The 26,494-nt window shown below is 45.8% G+C and overlaps 1 protein-coding gene, 1 long non-coding RNA gene and 4 other non-coding genes across 10 annotated transcripts; all 6 read right to left on the reverse strand.

Moving 5' to 3' along the window:
* Positions 1-23: 23 nt before the first annotated feature.
* On the reverse strand, positions 24-2,862 carry LOC131093123 (uncharacterized). Of its 4 annotated transcripts, none has more exons than XR_009115536.1 (5): positions 2,653-2,862; positions 2,223-2,263; positions 1,583-1,628; positions 1,113-1,216; positions 24-479 (listed from the first exon to the last, which is right to left on the reverse strand). It is a non-coding gene; the product is annotated as an uncharacterized LOC131093123 (long non-coding RNA). The 4 variants fall into 4 exon arrangements; XR_009115538.1 differs by having other exon boundaries at positions 1,080-1,216; XR_009115537.1 differs by having other exon boundaries at positions 1,073-1,216.
* LOC131093314 (small nucleolar RNA SNORD99) lies at positions 608-678 on the reverse strand. Its single transcript, XR_009115564.1, has one exon. It is a non-coding gene; the product is annotated as a small nucleolar RNA SNORD99 (small nucleolar RNA).
* Positions 1,428-1,544, reverse strand: LOC131093319 (small nucleolar RNA SNORA61). Its single transcript, XR_009115568.1, has one exon. It is a non-coding gene; the product is annotated as a small nucleolar RNA SNORA61 (small nucleolar RNA).
* LOC131093317 (small nucleolar RNA SNORA44) lies at positions 1,745-1,875 on the reverse strand. The gene has a single exon (XR_009115567.1). It is a non-coding gene; the product is annotated as a small nucleolar RNA SNORA44 (small nucleolar RNA).
* On the reverse strand, positions 2,441-2,583 carry LOC131093316 (small nucleolar RNA SNORA16B/SNORA16A family). Its single transcript, XR_009115566.1, has one exon. It is a non-coding gene; the product is annotated as a small nucleolar RNA SNORA16B/SNORA16A family (small nucleolar RNA).
* A 4,492-nt stretch (positions 2,863-7,354) lies between the features above and the next one.
* TRNAU1AP (tRNA selenocysteine 1 associated protein 1) lies at positions 7,355-24,163 on the reverse strand. Of its 2 annotated transcripts, XM_058040265.1 has the most exons (10): positions 24,071-24,157; positions 21,290-21,366; positions 21,077-21,174; positions 20,241-20,340; positions 17,721-17,773; positions 16,966-17,097; positions 13,449-13,568; positions 11,835-11,997; positions 10,906-10,939; positions 7,355-8,734 (listed from the first exon to the last, which is right to left on the reverse strand). In XM_058040265.1, exons 3-10 carry the CDS (start codon positions 21,160-21,162, stop codon positions 8,598-8,600), a joined length of 825 nt encoding a protein of 274 aa, XP_057896248.1. In that variant the 5' UTR covers positions 21,163-21,174; positions 21,290-21,366; positions 24,071-24,157; the 3' UTR covers positions 7,355-8,597. The 2 variants fall into 2 exon arrangements, with proteins under 2 accessions (XP_057896248.1, XP_057896247.1); XM_058040264.1 differs by lacking the exon at positions 21,290-21,366 and having other exon boundaries at positions 24,071-24,163.
* Between the last annotated feature and the right edge of the window lie 2,331 nt (positions 24,164-26,494).

Below are 26,494 nucleotides of genomic sequence, written 5' to 3' on the forward strand. Positions count from 1 at the left end.
ACTCAAACACTGGAGACACCATAAAGATTTGAAGTAACTGCATTTATTCAAACTCCTATCACACACAGAGAATATTCCAAGCTGGAAGGGGCCCACATGGATCACTGAGTCCAGCTCTTAAGCGAATGGCCTGTACAGGGATCAAACCCACCACCTTGGCATTACTGGCTCTCTCCTCTAATCAAATATTTAATATCCAGACCCCCTCCTGAAAAAACTCCATGGAACAGACTGTTCTTCCAGGTGGAGCATCTGAACCAGAGCTTCAGATATACCTGGAGCCAAATCAGTTCTACCTCCCTCCACTGCAGGTGAGGGGAGCCCAGAAGTGGCTGATCCCACTTGGCAGAGCTCACAGCTAAGGAAGGAGCCAGGATCTGGCTCTGCAGAGCTCCCACTTCTGGAGGAGAGGGCTGGGAAAGAACAGTCTGGCACTGCAGCACCAAGTCCATCAGGGATGGTTCATGCTCTGCTTAGACCTGAAAAAAGGGATAAAAAAGAATCCAGCTGAGGGATGAGCAGTCAGGCTCAGCACTGTGTGAGATTCCATCCACATTCCAGAACTCCTGGATGTCCCCTCCCTGCCCTGTGGTTTTGGGCAGTTCTTGCCAGGCCTCAGCCCCATATCCGCAGGACTCATCCAACAGTCTCCAGACTCAGGAATCATCACGGACCAGGCTGCACTGCCACTGACCTCACCCACACCCTGCACCACAGAGCACAACTGGCCAATGAAAAGCCTTGGAAACAAGGTGATCATTCCAACCTGCACAGTCCAGGTGAACAATTGGCCACTTCCAGCAGTCAGCATGAACTGTCCCCTGTCCTCCAGACCCCACTCGAGATCACACAATCCCAGAATGGTTTGGTTTAGAAGGCACCTCAAAAGCTCACCCCATTCCACAGCCAGCCACGGGCAGGGATACTGTCCACCAGACCAGGACAGCCTAAGTCACATCCAACCTGGCCCTGGACACTTCAGGGAATGGGGCAGCCACAGCTTCTCTGGGCAACCGTGGCCTTCTCACCCTCACAGCCAAGAAATTCCTCCCAGTATCTAGTTTCCACTTACTGCTCACCCCAGCACCAGGAGTTCTCCAGAGAACACTCACACGCTCCACACTGCAGCTTCCTCACAACTCAGGTCGTACAGAAAGCAAGCTGAAGCTCTTGGGACTGGGCTCACAGGTTTTAGTCTTTTTCCACAGAGTTACTGCTGAAAAAACAGAGCTGGAGTTTAGTGCCTGAAGCCAATGGATTACTGTAAATCCACGGCTCAGATATTCCCAACTAATTCCAGCCCCCCCAACCCTCATGGCATGTCTGCCCCCCGTGCCCCATCTTTATCCATTCTCCTGACCGGGAGTTTCCTTCCTAACCAGAATTCCCAAAATAGTGAGGCCAGTGCAGCCTGTCTTCCTAGTGGCCCCTCTCAGCACAGGACACACCTGCTGAGAGCCCAAGACCAGCATGAATGTTACTCTTCCTCCTTTTTCGACCACAAGATCGGTATTCAGATCTGGTGGGAAAGGGATTTGGAGGGATGGGCTGTGGAATTTCAACAAGGGTACTACCCTCTCACCTGGGTCTATCCATCAGATGGGTGAGCTCTGGAACACGCAGGATCCCTGAAAGACATCACAACATACCCCCAATATCAGCAGTAGGCTGCAGACTTTTGTGGACACACCTCTGACTCATTGTACCCTGGAACCCCAAGCAAGGAACAGCCCAATTCCCAAAAATGTATTGGAGGGGTGAGTGACTGCCACAGGCAGAAGAGGCCCAGCAGTCAAAGACCTTCCCATTGCTCTGGCATGTTGTTGGAGACCTGCAGCTACTGCATGGAGCCACAGCTCTTGGATTAACATGCAGGTTAACACAGAGTTTATCTGGTAAAGTCAGTGATTGAGTGATTGACTGGCTCTGGGATCAGGGTTGACACCCAGTTCTGCCTCTAGCCGGCCCCAGAGAGAGGAATTGCCCTTATCTCATCCATACATCATCTGGATGGAGCAAGTACCAAGGGAGTTTGCAGGGCCCAGCCCCAAGGACAAGCCCCGTGGAGGATGCACAGCCTCAGAACAGCACATGCTGCCACTGCCCAACAGCAGAGGGGCAGGAAACGCTGCTGGTTCCTACTCTGGTCCAGGGAGGCCTCAAAACCAAGCAATTCTCAGCCTCTCAAAAAAGGACTCCAGAACCAGGATCGTCCATCTCACCTGCCATCCCATGTCCCGGGATCACCTTCTACGCCAGGATGCTGCTGGGAAGAAGAGAACTTTAAGCAAATTGCGAGAGAAGTAAGTTAAAATAAAAGTACAGAAAGATGGGATACACTCCTTCCCCCTTCCCCACGCCGTGCATCAATTTGGACCCCAGGGGATTTGAGGCAGCCGCCTCCTTCCAGCACCAGTAAGCCCCCCCAGCCCATGGCGGGCCATGTACTTTCCCGAAATGTTGCCGGACAGTTACGAAGGATCCAACTGAGCGGCGACCGTCGAGGAAAACCCCTTCGCTCTCGGCTCCTTTTTGACTGCATCTATCACCGCACCGACAGACGCAGCTTCGATAGGGCCGGGCGGCTTCTCCACCCGCGGCCGCCTGGCCCGGGACAGGGCATTAGCTCAGCCTCGAGGGTCCCTCACTCACCCGGGGCCGGGCCCGGCCTGAGGAGGAGGGCGGAGGCAAGGCCGCGCTGCCCTTCGCAGCCTTCGAAGCGCACCAAAGCGCCGCCGCCGGACGCCATGCCCACAGGGCGCCGATGCGGCGGAGCCGACTGGCGGGAGAGCCCCAGAGACGACGGATGGCGGTGGATGGTCGCCGATCGTCGCCGGTGGCCGCCGCAGAACCTCCCCAGCTCGCCACCATGGCAGAAAGAGGCGGAAGCCGTTCCGCGGCCATTTTTTATAGCGCGGCAGCGCGGGCTCCGATTGGCTGCTGGTGCCGGGCTCTCTCGCAGAGGCTTCTGGGAGTTGTAGGTCGCGCTGCCTGCAGTCCCAAGCCCCGTTCCTGCCTTGCTCCCTTCCAGCCCCCCCGCTCCGCCCCATCCCAAAGGATAAACGAGACTCCCGAACAATCTGCTCTAGTGGCAGGTGTTCCTGCCCATGGCAGCGGGTGCAATGAGATGAGCTTTCAGTCGTCTCCCAACCCAAACTATTTCAGGATCCCATGATTCACAACTCCCACTAGCACTGGGAGCAGCTGTACACCCCCACCCCACCTAAATGACTCTCCAGTCCGGGTGGGACAAGTACAATTTCTTTCTCCTTCTCCATGCAAGGTCCACACCAGGGGCCGCTCTTTGAAAAGCTGAAAACAGCAGCTGCATTTCCCCTTCTCCTTCTTCCCTTTTGGAACGGGGTGGAGGGAACACTCCACCCTCGGGGAATAGAAGGAAAGGATCTTGGAAACAGAAGTCTGTTTGGCAACACAATACCTCTGTAAGGCTCCTGGTTCATGATTCATAATTCGTAGAAAGTATTTAAAATGGCAGCACCTGTCAACCGGCTGGAAGGAAGTGCTGGAACTGCTGCTGGTGCTGATGCTGAAGGCACAGCCATAGCGGGAAATCAGCTGGAAATGCCTGAGAGTGCTTCCTGCCCAAGTCCTGGAGAAAGGGCAAAATGGATGGTCATATTTTAATCTGTTCTGAGCAAATGAACAGATGAAAAAATTCCCAGTGTTCATCAATGGCCTTTTGAGCTGGTAATTCCATCAAACATGGCAGATCAGCAACAAAATAAACCCTCAGTCATTTAAGGCCAAGTCTGGGAACAAGCCCCAAACTTTGTGTGGACAAACTCTCCCCAAGACAGCCCTTGCCAAAGCTGTCAGGGACAAGGTAAAGCTGCTCCCATTCTCCTCCTACATGGATCTCACAGCTGCTCTGCCAAGGCACAAGGCAATCCCTGGAGTCTCCTTGGCACAGCCACTGATACAACGTGAGCCTAAAAATCATGTCAAATCCTAGGGTAGAGTAAAGCCTGGGAGATTACTCTGGAAAAAACATCAACCTTCCCCAGAAATTCAAACCTTGGCAAAGACTGCTTGGGAAGAGACTCTTCCAAATGGTGAACTGGGAGAATCCCCAAAGAGCAGCAATGAAAAGTACTGGATTGTCGCAGACATTTCTTCACAGAAATCCTTTCTTTCAGATTTCTGCGTCTTCTGGAGGGCAAAGGCCTCAGAAGACAAGGAATGTAACAGGAGCACCTTGATTGGCTCATGCTTCTTGTTTATAATTAAGGGCCAATCACAAAGTGTAGCCCGGGGACTGAGTCCTTGGCCACAACTTTGTTATAGATTCATTTTTTCTTTCTATTCTTAGCCTAGCTTGAGCAGCTCTGCAAACTTCTCTTTTTATTCTATTAGTATAGTAATAATGTATTATATATCATATATCAATAAATCCAGCCTTCTGACCTAGAAACAAGATTCACCGTCTCCCTCTCACCAGCAGCGACCCACTCAGGACGCTGTAATACTGGATGCCCAGCAGACGTCAGCCTGCCATGACAAGATGGATGGAGATCCAAAAGGGGCAGAGAAAGATCCCACTGCATGTCCATGGTCAGCGAAGCCCTGATGAAACCTCCTGAGAGTCTCTCACAGCACAGAACAGAGAGCACATGCTGGGAGAGGCTGCAGTTCCCAGCACCTGACAGATGGGAGCAGACAATACACAGAGATGTGAAAACTATCAGTAAGGAAAAGCAGGAACGCATTAGTGATCCAGGTGGATTGTTGTGCCTATGGCTCCCTGGAACACATCAAGGGGCTGAAGCAAGTCTTGGCCATGGCCAGCTCTCAATCTCTACCAATTGTGTTATCCACCATTGCTTTTTCCCTGGAAATTTTACCGCAGAGTCAGCATGATCTTTGAATGATAGAATCATGATAGAATCCTGATTTGGAAGGGACTCACATGGATCATCAAATCCAACAGAACTGCACAGAACACCCCAAGAATCCCACCATGTGCCTGGGAAAAATGAGTGTGTGCTGAGCAGGACCCCAAACACCTACTTAAAAATCTGACTGCACTTGGAAAAAACATTTTGACTTGGAATAACTCCTAAGGAAGAAAAAAAAAAAAAAAAAAAAGAGATATTTTCTGAAAAAATGTTCTAACCAGGAAAAATAGGAAAGTGAGCTCTGTCAGTGACATTTCCCGAAGCAGCTCTATCAGTTCCTGCTACTGCATTTCAAATTCACACCCCATCCTGCCACTGAATTAGTTTGATGGTTAAGCAATTCCCAAGTAAAACCCAGAAATGGGTGTATCCAGTAAGTTTTATAAGATCACTGGAAGATAGCAAGGCAGGAACATAAAAATTTCTCTCAGATCTTGTTTAGCAAAAACTGAAGATTAACAAGCCAGTAATGAGATAGCCAGTACAGGAAGATTAGAGTTAAATATTTATTTCTGTTCCTCAAAAGATATTTAGAGAAATTCCTAAGGGTGTTGTGTATGTCTCAATAAGTGGGATATGAACCTGTCTCCAGAAACTGATCCAAGTAACAGGAATTTTCTCTAGTCAGACTCACATGGAAAAAACCGCATCACTGTCAGCCCCTTTCAGCCCTCTTATCATTTGCTAAAGAAATGCTTCCAGACTCCTCATCCCTTTGGAAGTGGGTCAGGATTGTCCCCAGGCCACCCCAATGTGTACTGTCAAGCTTTTAATTAAACACAGACTAATGGCAAGAGCCCTCCCTGCAGCCTCAGAGCTCAGCCCTTTGGAAATCACTCCTCTGTGCCCTAAAACACCCATGTCCCTCCAGCTCTGCTGAACATTCCCAGTCTGTGTAACTCAAATGAGAATTGGAGTCCCTACACTTTAATCTAAATTAGATGATCTCATCTTCATCAAAGAACACAGTAAGAATTTTTGAGTTGTTTTTGGACTTGATATAAACCCTGCCTGCTGAAGGGCAGAGGGCTTCTTGATCTCTGTTGCTGATACGGATGCTATTTTCAGGAGCTGTGATATCATCTGCCTTGGACTTCTTGTCTTTAGCACATAGAGATAAAAGGAGAATTTACCTTACTACATGAAGTCTTGTCTGTGATCCTGTCTAACACTAAATGGTAATTAATCTGGGCTTTTCCTGTAGCCATCCAGGAAAAACAAAATCCCACTCTCTATTTAACTGGGATTCCACAAGGAAAACCTTACAAATCCCAGGAGGTGGCTGTTTTCTAGCTCCATATAAAAGTCTCTCGTTTTATATATAAGACTATATAAGACACAGCAATAATGGCCAGGAGCTGAAAACGAACATTAAGATGAGTAAGTGATATTAAAAAAACCAAAACAAACCCAAATAATGCAGAGGTTTAACAGCTCCAAACAACCTTGGCTGAGATTCTCCCAAGCAACCCCAAAAGCCTGGCTCATACTTCCAGGGAATGAAGCCCAGAGCCTTGCATCAACCTCTCTCCTGAAACAAAAGCTGGAGCTATTTTAAGCTCTGCAGCACCAGTAAACAGGAGTCAGCAGGTCATCTCTGCTGGCTTCTGCACTCCCAAATTATTCCTCACAAGGGTCTGTACATGCCCAGCTCTTCCAGGAATTAGGGGTTAGGATGGGCTGGATTCATATTTACCATTTTTCTTTCCACCACAAAACAAAAGCAGAGAGCAAAAGGATTTTCCCACAGGGTTGCTGTCTGATCCCTGATAACCTGCTCCCCTCTCCTCTAGAGACAGACCTGTATAGATAAGAGTTTACCCAGGCATTAGGGAATACTCCACAGACAGCAATGCTAGGCAGATGAGAACAGCAGAATAAATTTATATTGATAAATAAATGCAGCTTCATCCTCTGGAGGAAAATGGGATGGCCACATTGTAAAAGCCAAAATTCATGGGGGATAGGAAAAGACAACTCCAAAATAGGAGAAGGGCAGGCATACAGGGCAGCATAGTAACAGAATGATCTAAAAAGTGTTTTAAATGCCCTTCTTTACATAATTTCTGCAATGTCACTCTGCTGAACTTCCCAAGAAGAGGTGGTGTCTTGAGCTGAGTGGATATATCAGAGGATATAAAGCTCTGCTCTCTTCCACTTCTGCTGCTTCCAAAACTCCTGGCATACGCAGGGAACATTCCTTTCCTTACATTCAGAGCAACTGAAGGTGAGACAGCAGCACAGTCAGGGGCACAGCACGAGGAAAATTCACAGCAGATGAGAACGCAGGAGTCCAGCAGCCCTCTAGTTCCTCTAGTCACTCATTAGGAATAACCTAACTCCAGTCACATCACCATTCCCCTCACATCCCACTTCCAGCTGATAAAAAAGAGACCATAGACTGACAAATAGGTCATAATTATGGACACAAACAAAGGTGTAGTAGAAGTAACTTTATCAAAGTATTTAAATTTTATCGTAAATCTCTGCATCAACATGGGCAGGGAGGCAACGAAATGCTCTGCAGTAGCAATTTCAGTTACCAAACTATTTCTTGGATAGACATTTATTACAGGTAGTTTCTCTGTTCCTATTTCTCCAAGAGTTTAAGGCACAAAAGCCTGAAAAAGGGCTTATAACATGTATATAAGTGCTATTATTTTCACTTTCACCTCTAATGCAACATATCAGTTTAAATATATTGCTTGTCCATTCAGCTTATACAACATCCAGTAAAAAACCGCTTTCCAAGTTAACAACCATTTGTTGCACAATATATCAAGGCAATTGCTCTGACCCGTTTTTGCTGCAAGATCTTAAGTTTCACTCTGACTGGACAGTGGAAGACACTACAAAATCTCATCATCTCAATGAGACCATCATGGTGTGTCCACAATGAAAAAAAAAATAGGCATGATACACAAAATAACATTTAAATATGGTTGCTGGAAAAAGTGTTTTAAACTGCTGGTTCATGGGGAATTATTTCCTCATACACAGGTGAAGAAGCAGGCCAGGTGTGCAAAATACCACCAGGTAAAAGCTTTATAACACTCCTTTCTGCCTTTGCTCTCCAACGTGCTCTTTGGGTCGATTGCTTAAGAATATCAAACTTGCAAGCTCAAGATCACAGCTTAAGTTAACCACAACATAAGCTTTCATCCCATGCTCAAGTTACAGCAACCTTACCCAGTCACTGGAAAGATTTTGAGATATTTTAGTGGTGTCTAAAAATGGTCTTTTTTGAAATAACACATTCATGAGCATTGGGTCAAATGACTTAAGACAGCTGAATGGGCAGCAAAGCAGAAAGATGGGCAGGAACCAAATTGCAAAGGGTAATTTTACTTAAAAGACCAACTTTTTTATTGTACGATGGAGTAGAGTCTCTCTCCTGTGCCATCTTGTTGAAAGTTTATAAATTACAATTCCCAGGAAATATTAAGAGTTCATTTCAAGAGAAAAGGAATAAAATTGTCGCAGTTCTAATTTTCACCATGAATAAAGGTTACCGTGATGCTCCTACAATACTTGTTCTCTACAGGAAAGGCCACAGTCCTCCTGTACTCCGAGTACCTGGCCTGGGTGGGGAAAGGGCCACCCCTCACAAGTGCAGGATCCGGGGCAGTGTAACAGTCTGGAGCGCACTGGGAGGATCTCACAGACACCTCAGCAACGAGGTTATAACACAGCTGGGATCTCTGATGAGACAGTGTCCAAAGGCTGCCAATGACAGTCCATCAAGGCATCATAGAGCTCTTCACTCTGTTCCATAAACTGCTTGTTTGCTTCATGGACATCTAAATGAGGTGTGGGATCTATGGGAGGAAAATATGTCACGCATCAAAGGTGTTCAGAAAAAACACACCCTGTAAACAAGTTGGTATATTAAAACAAACATGGGGGGAGTCTCAATATCTCCAGGGCAGGTGTCAGAGGACAGTGCCAGACTCTTTTCAGTGGTGCCACTGACAGGACAAGGAGCAACCACTTCAGCATGAACAAGAAGCTCTTTTCATGGAGGGTGGCAGAGCACTGGAACAGCTTCCCAGGGAGGGTGTGGAGTCCCCTTCTCTGGAGACTTTCCAAACCCACCTGGATGTGTTCCTGTGTCCCATACTCTACGTAAGCCTGCATTAGCAGGGAATTGAACTGGATGATCTCCAGAGGTCCTTCCAACCCCAAGTATTCTGTGATTCTGTGAGTCACCAAACATTCCCAGCACTTGCCCAATCATAAACTTGACCCGATCAGTCCTATTCAATTTCTCTGCAATGAGATAAGGAATAACTACATCCAAAAACATGTCCCTTTTGACAACAGTGATTGCCCCACAGAAGAGCCAGTGGAGGGAACACACAACTGCACCTCACAGCCCAGTGCAGCCACCTGCACTGCCAGAAGGGGTTTGTCCTGATGAGAAGGGCAGAAACAGAGGCAGGGACACTCATTCCTTTCAGCTCCCTCCACTGTGAGGTCACAAATGATGGATGGATGGATGGATGGATGGATGGATGGATGGATGGATGGATGGATGGATGGATGGGAACATTCTGTGCTGCTGCAAGCAGCCACCAGAGCTCATCTGCCAAAGCCTCCAGCAGGAGTCACAGCTAGGAATGAAGGGAGTGTCCGTGGCACCACAGCATCATGGTGAGCATAGCCCTATTTTACATGTAGAACAAATGTTTGGAAAGCATTTTGGAGCTGGACAACAAGCGTGCAGATCCAATCCTGCCGCTCTGAATGCACAGTGATGGACTCCCCAAACCCCTGTAGGGTGTAAAGCTCACCTGACAACACCAGCAACCCAAAGCTCAGGTTATCAGAGCAATCACAATGAATGACTCTCACTACAAAGCTGAAGGATTGGGAAGACTCTAAAACACATCAGGAACAAAATGCTTATAAACATGTATCTTCCCTGTGAGGGAGGTGAGGCCCTGGCACAGGTTACTCAGGGAAGCTGTAGTTGACCCATTTCTTTAAATGTCCAAGGGCAGGTTGGACAGGGCTTGGAGTGACCTGGTTAAGTGAAAGGTGTCCCTGCCCATGGCAGTGGATGGATAAAGATGGCTTTAGAAGTTCCATTCCACTCAAACCATTCCAGGATTCTATGTTTGGTTTTAGCTATGTCATATTGTAACACATTACAGGAGAAGAGATTTAAGGAAAAGGAATGATACAGTGACAATACATTAATTCAGTTTCCTACAAAGGTACGAATCTTTCATTTAATCAACCAGGAAAAGAAATATCCAGAGATATCCCAATTCTAGTCCTGGTATGTTTGGTTCAGCAAAAGAGAAGCTCTCCTAGAATGCTTTTAACAGCTTCCACACACATCATCATGCATACCTGTGAATCCTGTAGATCTGTTACTATTTTTAATTTTTTTGTTTTTTAAGAATAGAGTAAGATACACTGCATAGTGCATATTGCACTTAAGACAGAAATCTGGAATGGCTGGCATGAAATTATAGTTTCATGCATCAATAAATAAAAGCTACTTGTACAGGTATCTAAAACCCCAATCCGGTTTAGTGATCCATTTCAAGCAACAACTGCTTGAAATATTTTATCAGTGTGGTGACTAATATTATTCCCTTTTACTTGTAAACTAAAAGCACAATGAAGTATTCTGGGCTCTAAATGTCAGGATTTTATAGAAAACCAGAATATCTACCTTTTTCTTGGTAACATATCAGAAAAAGAAACCCTAGTAAAAAAAGGATAACAATTTCAGTACTACAGAAGGTTAAAATCTCAGTGCTGGGAAAGTCAAAGAGTTTCAGTCCTCACCAGGTTCAGAATAGGAGCAGCAACAGTAAAACCAGGATGCAACTGTTCTAGGTGACAGTGACTCACAAATGTTCTCAGATTTACTCAAAGATAAAGGTATATTATAAATTGAAATTAGGGCCAATATGAGAAAGTCTATCTCCAAGCAGTGCAGAACATACAGACAACTTCAATTTGAGAAACATACCTTCCAACGCATCCTCACCAACTTCTTCATATGTCTGCAAGGAAAAACAAACCCCTTAGGACAGTGGATAATTATCTTTTCTTTTGCAAGCATTGCTTGTTGATTAGTACAGTCAGAGACTGACTTTTATACTGGAGTTATTACAACAGAATTTTTCACACCTAAGCCTGAATTCCATTCCTAACACTCCACAGGCAAGACCCTACACTAAACTTCTATCAGAGGCAGTTCTTGAGATTCCAGGGTTGAAGTGGGGTGACTGTTCTGATGTGTTCTATCCTTTATAACAAAGCTTATGAAGGATCCCAAAGGCACTCCGAGCACTGCCTGTACCTGTACTCTTCTACCATCACAACTGTACTAAGAGACCTTTTGTGTCCTCCAGACTTTTTTTTACCTCAGCAATATACTCTCCATAATGCAACAGGACACACCAGGGGCTAAACACTAAATAGTAGCGATATTAAGACTTCATTATTAAGAGGTATATACTAAGATCTCTTGGTGTGTTCAGTTTGGAGCAGAGCAGACTGAGGACAGAGCTCATTAGGGTCTGCAGCTCCTCCTGAGGGACAGCTCCAATTTCTGCTCTCCATGACCAGGGACAGGACCTAAGGGAATGGCTGGAGCTGTGTCAGGGGAGGTCAGGCTTGATATCCAGAAAAGATTATTCCCCCAGAAGGAGCTTGGGCACTGAACAGACTCCCCAGGGAATAGTCACGGTCCCAAGGCTGCCTCGGCTCCAGGAGCATTTGAACAATGCTCTCAGGCACAGGGCGGGATTGTTGGGGTGTCCTGGGCAGGGCCAGGAGCTGGACTCAATGATTCCTGTGGGTCCTTTCCAGCTCAGGACATTCTGTGATTCTCAGAACTGAAGATGAGATGTTCCCATCCCACCTTTCAAGCTCTGTGGTTTTGTGCTGCCCTACCTGCATGGTGCTCTGCGTGTAGCCATACTGGGGGTAGCTGTAGCTGTAACTGCCCGTGTTCTGGTCGTACCCCCACTGAGCGTAGTAGTTGTGATACTGTTGGTAATACTGGTTGTAATTATAGTTGTACATCTGATTGTACTCCATTGGTTTCACACGATTACTTCAAAAACAAAGCAGGATAAAAATAGCAATAAAACAGCAATAAACCATTTTTTAAAATTGCAATAAAATAGAACAAGTAGGAAAAAAGCAGTGAAACAGCTTAAGATACAATGTGGTAAAGATACAAGGTTTAGTCTAACAAGCAAATTTCAATCTTGAAAATATATTCACTATTTACTGCAGCAATATTTATTATTTGCATAAAGAAGTGATTTAAATACCCTTTCCTGTATTCATATTCCTCTTCATTAATAAACATGACTTTCATTCTTTATGAGCTAATTGGATATCACTTCCTGGCTTTGGGAAGGGAAGAGTTCAGGACTATGAGCTTCAGTTTAGAACAATCCTGAACCACAATCCAGATACTGGAGTCCCTTCTTCTGTCTGGTAAAGAGGATGAATTTAAGTGATCTGCAACTTTCTGAGGGAAAGCACTGAGTCCTGCTTTACATGAAGAGTTAAAGACTTAAAGCCTGGCAAAAAACCTCACGTTTTCTTTTGTAAGAATGGAAAAAAACTTTCCCTTCTGCCACTGTCATACAGAAACCTACGCAAGGACTTGTCCCCTTTCTCTCTGAACTGATGTTCAATGCACAGACTTGAGAAAGTTCATGAAATACAAAGTAATAGTAATCAAAAAATAAACTTAAATACCCTGAGAACTGACTAAAATTTCTATTCCTTGCCACTTTATGAAGTGGCAGCATTCCCAAGGAACATCATTCCACCTAACTACCAAGATTTGAAATAATGAGATGACAAATATTGTTTGGAAATGAAAATATGTCACACATAAAGCTATTTCTACTAATGATGAAATTAGTGAGAAGCAGGAAGAAGGAAACATGAATCTTCTCACCACAATGCACCCATTTTTTCTGCTTTTCTCTTCCTTTCCCCCCTCCCCCCGCCAAGCCTTATGAGGTCACTGAAAATCTAAATATTATTCAAATAGGGAGCAATTACTATGATTCGTATTACCCTAGTGCTACGAGCCCCAAGTCAGACCAGGATCTCATTGTATCAGGTTCTGAACAAACACAGAAAAAAAAGTTAATCCCTGCCCCAAAAGTCTTATGTGTAGTAGACATCATAAGAGAATTAGCAAGGTAGTTGAGCTTTGCTATCCAGACATCGTTAAGAAGATTTAAACTATTTCAATTTAATGCAAAGGAACATACATTTTAAAAACAATCATATTTAACTACAGTGTGTGCACACGTGTACGGATTTAACAATATATACAATTCAAAACAGTGTAAAATGCTTAGTCTTGAGCTAATGTTATAATTTCTTTGAACTCCTGGGCATTTTGATACACCCCTTATTCATGGGTATTCTTTCATTTTGTGATGGCCACATCCAGGACATGTACCCAAAGCACTAAAAGGCATTTAAAACCAGATGTGATTTTTCAAATAAATGTCCAGCTGTTCTTCTACTCACGCTTTTGGTATAGCCACACTCAAGCGTACAGGTTTAGAGCCCAACCCCACAGCTCCCTGACACTCTGTCAGCGCTCTCTTCTGTTCCAGTTCATCTGTGAATTTCACAAACCCGTAACCTCTGCAGAGACATAGAAAAACTCACATAAAACCAACCCCAAAGAGCAATGCCACATTATAAAAATTAGTTACGGTGAAGTTTGATTTGGTTTGGGAAACACGGTGAACAAAAAGGTTCATTAGGGTTGTTGTGCCTGCTCTTGGGAAAGATCAAATTATTCTGCGTTTCAGTTGCTTTTCCAGAATGCCTGAAGCCACGCGTCCAAGCTCTGGCAGTACTTTGGAGGGCTTGTCAATGTAACAATGTAGTTCTTGTGCCAGCGGATTCTGGGGAACTGGAAGTGAGCTGACACAAGCCATGCTGAAATGTGTGAACTGACACATGGTAAAGCCCCAAATCTCTGCTTGGAGGAAACTGATAATCTCAAAAGCACAGCTGGAATGGGGGGGACAGTACATCCAGTGTAGGAATGTGCCCCCTGTTGACGGAGTGACAAAATTATCCTTTGTCTCCTTAAAAATGCAAAAAGCCCAGAAGTTTCTCTCCTCAATTAGGTAAAAAAACACCTCATAGGACCTGGGGGACTTCACCTCAAACTTAAAGATAGCCAATTGGACAGAAGCCAAAAAGTCCTGCCCAAGCAATTCACTAGAAAAAGAAGACAACAAAAGAAACTAATAGCTTTTATGAGGTGTTTTACCAGGAGCAAGAGCCTCTTACACCTGGCTCGGATTTTCTCTGTAAAGAGCTTTGTTATTTTGCCTTTCATTAAAACTATTGTGTTTCCAACACTGCCACAGAAGCCATACTGCTAATTTTATGCCATCTGAGGTGGCTGAGCTATCTTGGGCGTGATATAGATCTCCAAGATCTTGTAAGACCTGGCTGGAAAAGACTGTTATATCAATCCAGAACCCCTGGACACTGCAACAAGCCTTCATTGTGATGTGGCAGCACTGCACGTCAGCCAGACAGAAAACTCCAACTCCCTCCAACCCCAACAGTCCTGTTTGCGTGGGATTTTGATGCTGTAGTGAGTCAGAAGCAATGCAACAGCATCCAAGAGGGCAGTGCCAGGATCCCATCATGGGATGGGCTGCCTAACACAGCAGAAAGATCAAAGACTTAGATGTGGGAGGGTAAGAGGAATCCATCTAAGCAAAGGAAGAAGTTTGGGAGGGAAGGGCTTGTCTACCTGGGGAAAAGAATGAGCCATAACAAGGGTGTAAACTTACAGTGCATTATCTATTCTGTGGGAACTGCTAAACGCCAAGTTATGTTCTATTTTGAAAGCAGCATCATGTACTACTCAAGGGAGGTCCCCACTGGCAGCTATTTCAGAGCAGTTCATGCCCCAGAAAAGGCAGTACCTCGCACAACAAGTTCCACACACAAGATATATAAATATCTTATTTATATGTATATATATATATATATTTAAAAAAATAAAAAAATATATATACATATACACACACAGGTATGGATGTATCCTCCTCACAAAAAGACCAGATCAAAGCTTAGACTTATCTACATAGAAACTAGATTATTAAACACAAGCAAAACTCTACACAGAGTGACGTTCATTTAACTTGCCCTCTGCCAAACGACTATGGCAAATTAATCCAGTGAAAGTCAACTTCTAAGTCAGTTTAAGGTGTTCACACACAAACCCAACTAAGTTTCTAAGCTGCCAAAAGACTCCTCCAGATTTTCAGATGGGACCAGGAGTGTGTAAGAGAAACTGGGAAGACTGGCAGTTCCAAAACAGAAACGGATAGAGATGGATGCAGTGTACAGGAATAGATGCTGGGTGCTGCAAGGGAGACAGTGATTCTTCCAAGTCTTCCAGACACTGATTCTTCCAACTCTTCCACACATTTAGCTTGTCCACACCAATGGCTAAACCACTGGTGAGGAAAGAAATAATTTTTTCCTGGCCAGGACCTCCCTGGAGACCTTCTGTCCTGCCCCTGAAGTCTGGAAGGCCCCAGCACCTGTACCCTCAGCAGAGAGCAGAGAAGTAGGCATAGCACCACAGCACCATGCTCCAAGCTCCTCTCCTGTCTGGACAAGAGTGCTGGGAGGAGGCCTTCCTGATCCACCAGCCCTGGCTGGAAGGGCCAGGACTTCACTGGGCATGTCCACAAGCCCTAAGCTCCTTTCTCACATCACACTGACACCTGCAGATGCCTCAGCTTTGAGCAATTGCACAAGTCCCAACAAAGCCCCTGGCACCAACACTCTGGCACTGCCACGGGAGACAGCTTTGCCCTTCCCAGAAACAGGACTCTTAAGTCCCTGCTCCTCCCCAGCTTCTCAAGCTACCACAGCTTGGGAAGCTACCCAGCAGCTACCTTTCCTTGAGGTCTGCACCTATGCACAGCTCCCAAACCCAACCTGCAGCAACAGTCCAACCTGCAGCACCAACACCTGTTCTAGAGACAAAGACTGAAGCAGGTGCAGCACAACAGGAACTGTGGGGTTTACACTGAGGAAGAGCAGAAGGCACACAGAGCCCAGCCCAGCAGTGTCAGTCCCAGGGGAGGTGGTAATGACAGCATGAGGACACAACAGCCAGAGAGACTAAGTAGCTCTGCAAGAGGTTCAAGATGCACATGAAGAGGAACTTCATCACTGGGGAGAAGTGCAGCTCTGGAACAGGCTGCCCAGACAGCCTGAATTAACTCCATCCTGGGAGGTTTTCCAGGCTACACAATCCATGGATGATATGATCTAGCGCTGGCTGCAGTCCTGGTAGGAGCTGGACCAGAGACCTCCAGAAACCAACCTAAGACTAAGAAACCACATATGAGAAGGTGGAGGGACCTACAGCCATAACTATATCTTATCCCAACATTCTCAGAGGTGTTATATCACAAAATTGTGCTTCACAGAGCCATGCTCTGCTTCGAAAACAAGGATGCTCACCAACTGCTCCTTCCCTGGAAAATACAGCTTAATTTTGTGCTATTTAGAAAATGTTTTAATTACATTAAGAGATCCAACCACTTGTTACCTACTTTTAGCAAGACATTTTCAGAAAAGACAAGGCAGCTACTGAGAACTTGACAGTGAATCATAGCTTTGTGTGCCCTACCCTATTTGAAAGAAAACACATACAGCTCTCACAGGAATATGCACTCAATAGCCTGAAGTTTGTAAAGCATAATTCCACGCAAGAGTCCAGGAAGAGAGTGTTTCAAGATTACTTAAGATATTTTTCAGCATTTTAAGAAGTGCAATAACACACAAAGGGCCTCACACTGACAGAGGAGTGAAAATACCCATGGTGCCTATCAAAACTCAAGCAAACTGCAGACTGAACAGCCAAAACCACTACATTTTAAGATTACTAAAATCTAAGCTAAAAGAATATTTTTCCCCTTGCTGTATTCTATATTTCCTGTTGCAACATGTGAAGTAAAAAAAAAAAAAAAGTGAATAAAAGACAACTTACTTGGATACTCCTGCCTGGTCCAAAACAACTTTTCCACCTCTACATGATGGATAAACTTTAACAAAAAATTCATACAGCATCCCATCATCCACATCAGGAGTCAGATCTCCAACAAAAAGGGAATATTCTGGACTAAAGAAATCAAAAGCACATCTTAAATATAATCATTAAGAAAAAAAAAAGGGACATGCTGAGTGACAGTAGTGCAGTAGTGACAGTTACCATTTAGCCTAAATATCTGAACTCAGAGAAGAGTGATACTAAAAGACCATTTAATGGAGAATTTAAATGCCACTAGTTAAGCTGATTAACTAAAATTTTGATTGACACTGCTTTTTCAAGTTAATTGAAGCAGCACAACCAATCAACTTAATACTGCTTTTTATTTAAAGATTATTTCCAAGCTTATTACTCACAGGATATTTCCGATTTCTAAAACGGCAAGAAAAAATATCTCATTTATAGATAAGCTATTTCCAATACACAGATCTAAATTATAATATATAGATCTTAAATTATAATATATGAATTAGATACTTTGATGCTACAAAGTTTAAATACCTTAAAGGACACTGGATAAATCTGCTGTGCCACACACAGTGCAAAACACAAAACTGGCAGTCTAAGTTCTCTTCCTTCTACTAAAGACTGGCAGTGATGAACTTTGAGTTTACATATTCTGAATACTTTTTGCAAGGCAATTAATAGAGAGACATCAAGCAGGAAAAATTAATATTTAAATATTGAGCACTTACCTGTTATCAGGCTGTTTTCCATATGTTGCATAATTCAATTTAAATCGCTTCGCCTGAAACAAGGCAAAAATGAATCCATACATTCAAACGTTGTCATGTGAATTCAAGCAATTATGGAAAAATACAATAAGCTGATTTAATACAACTTAATGCTGACACATGTTCAATGCCTTCATGCCAGCCAGTTAAGGTAACAAGTATGTTTTTATTTAGCATCAGTACAGATATAGTAATGAAAATAAAATGTAAACAGAGGTAGAAACAACAAATGTTAAATTTCTTCCAATTTTCAGGTCTTAAAATGAAATGACAGTACCATTACTGGACTTTTGTGATTTAACACAAACACTAGCAGACCAGAATCCAACACACCGGAAAATGGAACCAACCTGAGTCTGGAAGTGTGGCTAAATACTTGGTTCTGGACATTTAGTAAGATTCAAAGGGTTCTGAAAGAACTACATTGGACGCTGAAGCCCTCTTTAAATTTTGCATCTGAATTTGTTTTCGAAATAAGTTTCGCAGCAGACCACATTTGTGCCCTCTGGCACATCTGGAACTCTCTGTCCCCCACCTACCAGACTTTTAGCAACTTTTATCCAACTTACATCTAAGTTTAGACCAAGATGTAAGGAGACCAAGATCTTTGAATCAGTCTTAGAGATCAGGGGCTAATCTCAGGATCAGGATTTCAGATCCTAAAATCAGGATTTCAGATCACAATCAGAAATGCCCTAAAGATCAGGGTACTTGTTCAGTACAGTGAAGAGCCCTCATATGATGGATTTCCTTCCCTCAAAACCAGGTAAATACTTCTTGGGAAATAGAGCACAGACTCAACTCTAGACTATAATCCTGCTCCTTGCATGCTTGCATTCTCTGGAGCACAGTACTACACAACTTTCTGTGGATTCTTTACAAGCTAACACAAAATTTAGATTCCACTTTGAAGCACGTAGATCTTTTTTTGGGGGGGATCTTGCTCTTCATTGCAATATTCTGGGTTTACAATCAACAAGGCACCTGAGAGTACTGCCACTCAGATGGGAACTGTGAACACCAATGCTTGGAAAAGAGAAACACCACCAGCACCATGGCTCTCTGTTATTCCCTTGAATGATTCAGTATTTAAAAAGAAATAAAAGCATGAGCCACACTCAAGTTTTCTGTAAACAAAATTCTCTAAATGCAAAGGATGAGCTGGGCAGTTGCCTGCTGAGTGCATTGATTTGGGCTGCTTTGGATCTCTGCCTGACATCTGTAGGTTCTCTCCATGTGTTATGTAAATCATCCCTCCACACAGCACCGTGTTTTGAACAAAACTGTGAAGAAAGACGGGTATTCCCAAAACCAGATTTCCATTATTATCTTACTCCTTGCTCTCTTTGTCTCTCCAGTGACTATAGAAAGCATCCAGGATGATCAGCTTGCCTTAATCATGAGCAAACACGTGAAACAGATATCTCCAGGCCTCTCATCGACTCCTTTTAACGGGGCACGTCACCCTCTCAGCAATGTTGACTGAATAGCTCAACCCGAACTTCCCAGTCTCCTCTGGGTATTAACTACTCTGAAATAGGAATCCATTGACTTTGTATATCATACCATAAGTGAGGTGATTCTAGAGCTGCTTTATGAATCAGTCACCCCAGCTTACTGCAGCCAACTCCTGTGGGTACAACAGACAGCTGTGTCAGCCGTCCCATTTTAATCTACCACATATGCAAGTCAACATCCTAAAATTAGCCTCTCCGCCTATTCCTCTTCTTCTCCCTAACTACCCAGCTTTTATGTAGAAGAGATGCTAGTTATCCACTGCAATTATTCAATACTCTGTCTTGTTCTCCACTCTAAAGAGGTTTGAGTAACCTCTGTTTGCTAAGGGCCAAGAACAATGCAAAATTAAAAGTCATGTTTCTCTTGCCAATCAACGCTATTCAAAAGAAAGTGTAAATTTGCAAGTTCATCCTCTATACACACAGCTAAATTCTCAGGTTGCCTCATCCCTGAAAATGCTCAGAGCCTAGTTGGATGGGGTTTAGAGCAACGTGGTCTAGTGGAAGAAGTTCCTACCCATGATAGGGGATGAAATATGATAAGCTTTAATATCCCATCCAACCCAAACCACTCTGTGACTCCATGATTATACAAAATGAGAGAGATGGAAGAATTGAGGCAGACATACACTATGCTCAGTCTAATTTCTTCCTTGCTCTTCTCAGGTTTCTGATTAGTCCAACTTTGGTAAGAGCAGCAATGGTTAGATATAAAAAACATCACACCCCACAACACTTCTACACTTGAATTTTATCTAGACAGTCACAAAGAAATCACTGTTTTTTCTCAACAATTTTCGGAGCAAGAACATTAGCAGTTTTATAGTCATAACTTCAATTCTGAAGCAAAGACGAATCCCAGTTTGCTAACCACTGAATTATCTGTAATCATTAAAAATACACAATCTACACTATCTGTCCCTACCAAGTTTTGGTTCTCAACTGGCTGATCCCATTTACTTACCGGTGTAGCACCAGGAAGTGGTTTTCCATTGATTTTGTGTAAACATTTCTCTGCAGTAGCTAGATCTGCAAATTCTACAAAGCAATAGCCTGCTGGAATTCTGAACATACAACACAGAAGAGAAGAGACAAAAGTTATAAACTTAAAACACATTTGATGAGGAAAGTTGTATTTTACATAACTGGTAAGAAATTTGCTATAGTTGCAATACATAGAAGAGCTTCTTTCTAAAGTATAAATATTGGCTACCTAAGAGAAGTCGGATCTCAAGAGACAGCCCCTACTTACCATAAGTCAAGTAGATAAGCACATAGAAAATTGTTTAGCTCACAGTTTACTTCCCACTTTCATTGACTATCAATTTGCCCACCCAAGTTTAAACTACTGAAAACTGAAATTACAACACTTAAAAGAATAACGAATAAGAATGAAACTATTTTTTTCTGCATAAATCACTCATTTTATTTCAAATGAACTTTAAAGGTTCTCTTATTGCTCTAAGTCTGACTTCCCACCTCTAGTGGGAATGTAGTACAGCATCACATAGCTGTACTACAGACTAGCAACCAAAGCTGGGGAGGTGTAGAGCCAGAAGGATGGAATGAGATACATACACTGCTCTGGCTGAGTGCTGGAGCACTGCAGGATGTGGACCAAACCGTGTTTGTTGAGGGGAGGCTGAAGAGCCAGCAGTGCCCTCTCCATTGCTCCCAGCAATATTCACATATTGGTGGCAGCAATGGTGAGAAACTCAAAGGGAAAATTCACTCTGATATGGATGGACCACAGCGAGGCTTCAGTCCAAATACACTCGGAGAACAAACAGAAACAGTTACCCTGTCAACCTGTTTCGAATGATTTTTACACTCAGTACAAGCTCTCCCATGGTGGCAAAGGCTCTTGAAACAAAGTTTTCATCCATATAGGGCTCCAGCTATAAAAGCAAAAAGAGAAAGAAAGTTAGATTTGGGCATCTACAAAAAAGAGAATATATGTGTCAAAGTCCCTCTAAGCCGTTAAAACATTATTGAGAAGGATTTTACCCTTACACTTCAAAAAGAAGACTCATTTAAGAGGGTCGATGCCACTCAAAACCAGCAGGCATGCATGAACCAGGCTCAACAGTCTGCAAAGTGGAACCCAAGAGACAGCATGAATTTCAGAGAACAAGGGAGCTTCACAGAAGGACAAAAGCCACTCAGAAACATACAGCAACAAACTGAGCATTTCCTACAGGGAGCAGGGGAGAAGGTGGCAGGCTCCTTCCCCAGGTGCAAGCAAAGGCTGGGCCAGCACTGTGGATACACAGTGTGGCACAACCCCGGGCGGCATGTGGCAGGTGACACTGCCCTGTGGAGCTGCGGCAGGGGTCTGCAGAGCTGTGTCTGCCCGCACAACCCCGGTTATACCAGGGCAACACTCGGGGGAAACCCTGGAATCGCGTCCCACAGCAGCTCTACGCTTCATCCTGCCCATGGGAGCACTGACCACGTTCATGTCACAGGGAAGGACCGCACTGTGCAGGTAAGAGTGCATGTGAACATGCTGGAGAGCAAGTGTCTGAGTGGTGTAAGGTACTGACAAGTAGGAAATGGCACTGGAATTTGGATCAAATATACTACGAAGAGCCTGGGTGAACAGGGCACCTCTGTGTATAACAGAAACTGGAGGAGGGAACTAACCAAAATTAGAATGGGGAGCGGTGTGTGTGACAAGTAACATGGAGCTGAAAAATGTATGTATAAAATATATATAGCTCCATGTATTTACCTGTGTAAGACAGGTGGCTCATGGTAACCTACAGCCCTCAAGTATTTGTGTATCTGTCAGTGGCTCCACCACTTGCGTGTGTGACAGATTGTGCAGTATGTGAAAGAAGGTGACCGTACTGCACTTGCACGTGTCAAAGGCAGTAGATGCCCTGTGGAGGTGAGTGTGAAGCACAACTGACTTGTCCCAGGCGCAGAGGCAGCACCACTCTGCACAGATGTGCCATGCAGGGTGATCCTGGCTGTGTGTGTGCACAGGAAAGCTGTATTTGTAAACACAACCAGTTGCTTGGATATGTCCATATGGCTCAAAGAGCCACGGCCTGCTTGTGAGAGTAGTGATGAAAAAGAAGATGGGCTTTATCATAGAGAGGTGGCAGAGAACCCTCTCTGTGGGGAAAAGGGAGAACAGACTCCAGAGTCTCCATGCCCGAGCAGAGGCAGGTAGAGGATGACACCTTGATAACGTGGGTGTGCTGAGTGTGTGTGTGGAAGAGAAGTACCCAGTGGGATTCTCAGGGATGTGTTGAGCTGTGTGTACACACACACGTGAGAGATGAGGAACACTACGTGCAAGCAGGACTGTGATGGTGTGAGCTGCAAGAAAGGGGCTGAAGGAAGATGTGCATCCAAGAAACAGGTGGCAGAGAAGTTGTGACATTGTACATGCATAGTGGAGTGCACACAGGTGTGTACAAGTGTGTGACAGATAGCAAAGACACTGCACGCAGCAGTGGGACCGCATGTGTGTGTCACAGTGTACCACAGTGGCAGCAATGCAGGCACCACAACACATTGAGCACACACACACATGCAGTGCGGCTGGGTGGCAGAGCACTACAACATGCTGGGGTGAGTACACGTGTGTGAAAGTGCAGTGTGTTCAGTAGTGAGTGTAAAGGACACAGGGGCACAAGGTGTATGAGGGGCACACAAGGAACATCGTGGGCTGTGCATAATTGTGAGTGTACCTACAGTGTGCACGTGAGTGGGCATCAATACTCTTGGGTGAGGAAGCCCCTGTGAGTGTGCTTCACACAGCTGCTCTTTCTGCCAGGTACACACACAGGCAGGAATGAGGGACCTAGCAGGAAGTGCAAATGCTTTGAATGTGCGTGCACGTAGGGGAGTACAAATCCCTATGAGGGCGTAAGTGCACCCACAGGTGTGCATGTAGGCGGCAGGTTGTGAGGGATAATCTTGGACAGGTGCATACAAATGTGCCTACAAGTGTGAGCACAATTAGCAGCACAACCATGAGTATGTGTAAATGCCTTGCACAATGTAAGCATGTAACTGCCTATAGCAGCTGAGCATGTAAAACATCAGATAAATCCTTGAAGCATGCAAGTGTACACGCTGTGAGTATGGGAGTAAGTGCCTCTTAAGAGTATGGAGCTGTGAGACTTTTCACTGCCCATGCATGTGTCTGACCACCAGTGACACTGGTCTAAGTCTCGCTGTGACCTGGCTGCAGGCAGGCAATGAGGGTCACTCTAGGGGGTGTGTGTGTATAACTGCTCACAAATAAGCCTGTCAAGCTGGGGTTTATGTCTGAGTGTGTGTCAGCCTGTGGTGAGCATGTCAGCATGCACAGGAGTGTATGATGTGAGTGTCACTTGGGGAGTTCAGGTGTGAGGGGCTGTGAGGCTGTGTCAGTGGTGTGAAGGGGTCAGTCGGTCAGGGAGAGGGTCAGCTGGTGTCAGGTGTCAGAGTGAGGGTGTCAGAACTGTGAGGATATCAGTCTGTCCGTTGTTGTGTGGGCGTTAGAGTGAGAGTGTCAGTCAGCCAGCGTAAGGCTGTCAGTTGCTGTAATGGTGTCAGACAGCCAGTGTGACGGTGCCAGAGGGACGGCATCAATTGGTGTGAGAGTGCCAGTCAGTGCGAGTGTCAATGAGAGGGTGTCAGTCGGTCGGTGGGAGAGTGTCAGTCATTGTGCGGGTGCAGGTCAGTGACGGTATCAGCCGGTCAGTGCCTCCCGCGCCCCCCCGGCCCAGCCGCGTGCCCCTGTAGCCCCGTCGCCCCCCGCACAAAGCCGCGCGGTCCCGGCCGGACACTCACGTCCCCCATCCACAGGCTGGCGGCCATGCTGCTCCCGCAGGCCCCGCGGCGGGTTCCGCGGGGCCGCGCGTTCCACCTCCCGGCCCGGCCCGGCCCGGCCCGGCCCGGCCCGACCCGGCCCGGCCCGGCCCCGCCGCCGCCGCCCCTCCTTCCGTCCCACCCCCGGTGCCCCGGTCCCTCGGTCCCTCCCCCGGTCCCTCCCGCCGCCGCCCGGGCCGGCCCCGCCGCCTCCTCCGCGGCCCCGGCGGGCGGAGAGAGCGGCGCCCCTGCCGCCGCAGCGCCCCCTGGCGGCAGGAGGAGCGACAGCCGCGGGAGGGAGCCGGGGCAGAGGGTGTGGGGGGGTTTGGGGCAATCTGGGCGACCCTTTGGGGCAACTGCAGCCACCGGGGGGACACTGGAGTGCGGTGGGGAGCGGTCTCTTCTATAGTGCCCGCAGTGAGAGGGCAAGGGGAAACGGCCTTAATCTGAGACAGGAGATTCAGATATCAGGAAAAAAAATCATAGAATATGCTGAGTTGGGAGGGACACACCGGGATCATTGAGAACAACACTTAGCTCTGCACGGGACATTCGAACGATCCCATCCTGTGCCTGAGAGCATTGTCCAAACGCTCCTGGAGCTCCGGCAGCCTTGCAGTTATGGCCATTGCCTGGGGAGCCTGCTCAGTGTCCCAGCACCCTCTAGGAGAAGAACCTTTTTCTGCTATCCAACCTAACCCTCCCCTGACACAGCTCTATTCTGTGACAAACACTTTGGTCATCTCTTCAAGGCACCACTGCTGTCAGAGATGGCACAGGGTTTACAAAGTTGGACAGTTTTTGACAATGCTGAAAGGCCAAAGACTTGTGTTGGGGTTTTTTGTAGGTTTTTATTGGTGTTTTTTGTTGTTGTTGTTGTAGAGAGTCTTGAGAGAGACACGCGGGGTTGGGTTGGGTACGGTGTGATCCCCTTCTCTTGTTTACTTCCGCAGGCCTTCGACAGCGTGGGTGGCAATTCCTGGAGAAGATGAACCCCCTGTTACCGACGGAGCAGAGGCGAGTGAGCCTGAGAACTGGTTGGTATTTCCGGCATCCCGAGAGCCGGTTGGAATTCCGGCATCTCCCATCACGGGTAAGGCCTTTGCTCTGTTACGGAACGCCACGCACGGGCTGAATGCCTGGCTGTGGTTGTGCAGGCGCTGCTGCACGCCATAAATCCAGCTCCTGGCGACAGGGACACTCGAGAGCCTCCGCGCTATTCTCGCCGCGGTGCCTCGGGCTCCGGGCGGTGCCTCCGCCGCTCGGATCCCGGGAGAGGGCAGCAAGAGCCCGCCGGTGTCGGGCGGAGGTTTTCCGGTGCTGGCATTGGGCAGCTTCGTGCGATGGAGCCAATTCTGGAACTCCTTCCGAAGTGATGTGTTAGCGTTCGCTGAGATCTTGCCCAACAGTATCCCACTTCCACGACCAAGGGCAGAAACCCGCCAGGAGGGGAGTGGAGAATTCCTTGCTCTGCTTTTCCCTGCGGATAGAGCAGGGCACGTTTGATCCTTCCTACATTCCTGCAGGAGACAGTGAGAATCCTTCATCCTTATTCTGAGCAGGATCTGCATCTCTCATCATGCACGTCCAGCATTGGCTGCTCTAGAATATCAAGCCTTGGGGGGTGCAAGATGTGAGATGAACAGTTGATGTGTTTTCTGATTTCTGAGTCCTTAGAGCACCCTCAGATCATTTTCCTCCAAGCTCCTCCCTAAAATCTAAAATCTAACATGGAATCAGAAAGGCAGCAAGACCCACAGTTGATAACTCAGCTGAACAAAGACCCTAGGTTGTCAAGTTGCCCTTTTTGTGCCTTGGTGTCACTGGCAACCTGGTCTCTTGCAAATTCACCCCCTTTGAACCCCCTGCTGTGTCTGCCTTTCAGATGTCAGCTTCCAGAATGGTTTTATGTTCCCAACATGACAATTTATCCACTGGTTAACTTGGAGCTCTGCTCTGCACAGTCCACAAAGCTGTCGCTCATTCTCTGTTATTACTTACAAAAGCCAGTAGTTCTTTGTCATTTAATGAAGATAGTCCAGTGTCTTTAATAATCCCTTTCTGACCTTTTCCTTCCAACTGAGTAACACGAAACTTGCTTTTCCTAGGATAATCCATAGACGTGGATATTGGGCAACAAAAATGCAGAAGGATATGATTGTGTTGGACTAGGAGAAGACAAGTTTAAATTCAGTGTTATATCTGAAGTGACTGCTGTTTATGCACCTAACCTTGTGACAGAGTAAAAACAGTGCCAGGAGCATGTTATTACATGAAAAAGTGTTTATTCCCCTTTAAAAATTTATGAACTGGCAAAGAGGCCATGAAAGAAAGATGTGGGTATTCCTCTGTCCTGAGTACGAGTGTCAGCAGTTAGGAGCCAAAGCATATGTGCCCCTTGTTCCC

The sequence above is a fragment of the Melospiza georgiana genome, chromosome 24 (genome assembly GCF_028018845.1).
Source record: "Melospiza georgiana isolate bMelGeo1 chromosome 24, bMelGeo1.pri, whole genome shotgun sequence".
Lineage (NCBI taxonomy): Eukaryota > Metazoa > Chordata > Aves > Passeriformes > Passerellidae > Melospiza > Melospiza georgiana.

Bases quoted from the DNA above. Each gene is read 5' to 3' on its own strand.
- TRNAU1AP (XM_058040264.1), bottom strand. From the start codon at position 24,097: ATGGCCGCCAGCCTGTGGATGGGGGAC. The intron at 21,175-24,070 runs GTGAGTGTCCGG...TTGCTTTTATAG, and splicing joins CCAGCCTGTGGATGGGGGAC to CTGGAGCCCTATATGGATGA. The intron at 10,940-11,834 runs GTAGGGCAGCAC...TTTTCCTTGCAG, and splicing joins ACACGCAGAGCACCATGCAG to ACATATGAAGAAGTTGGTGA.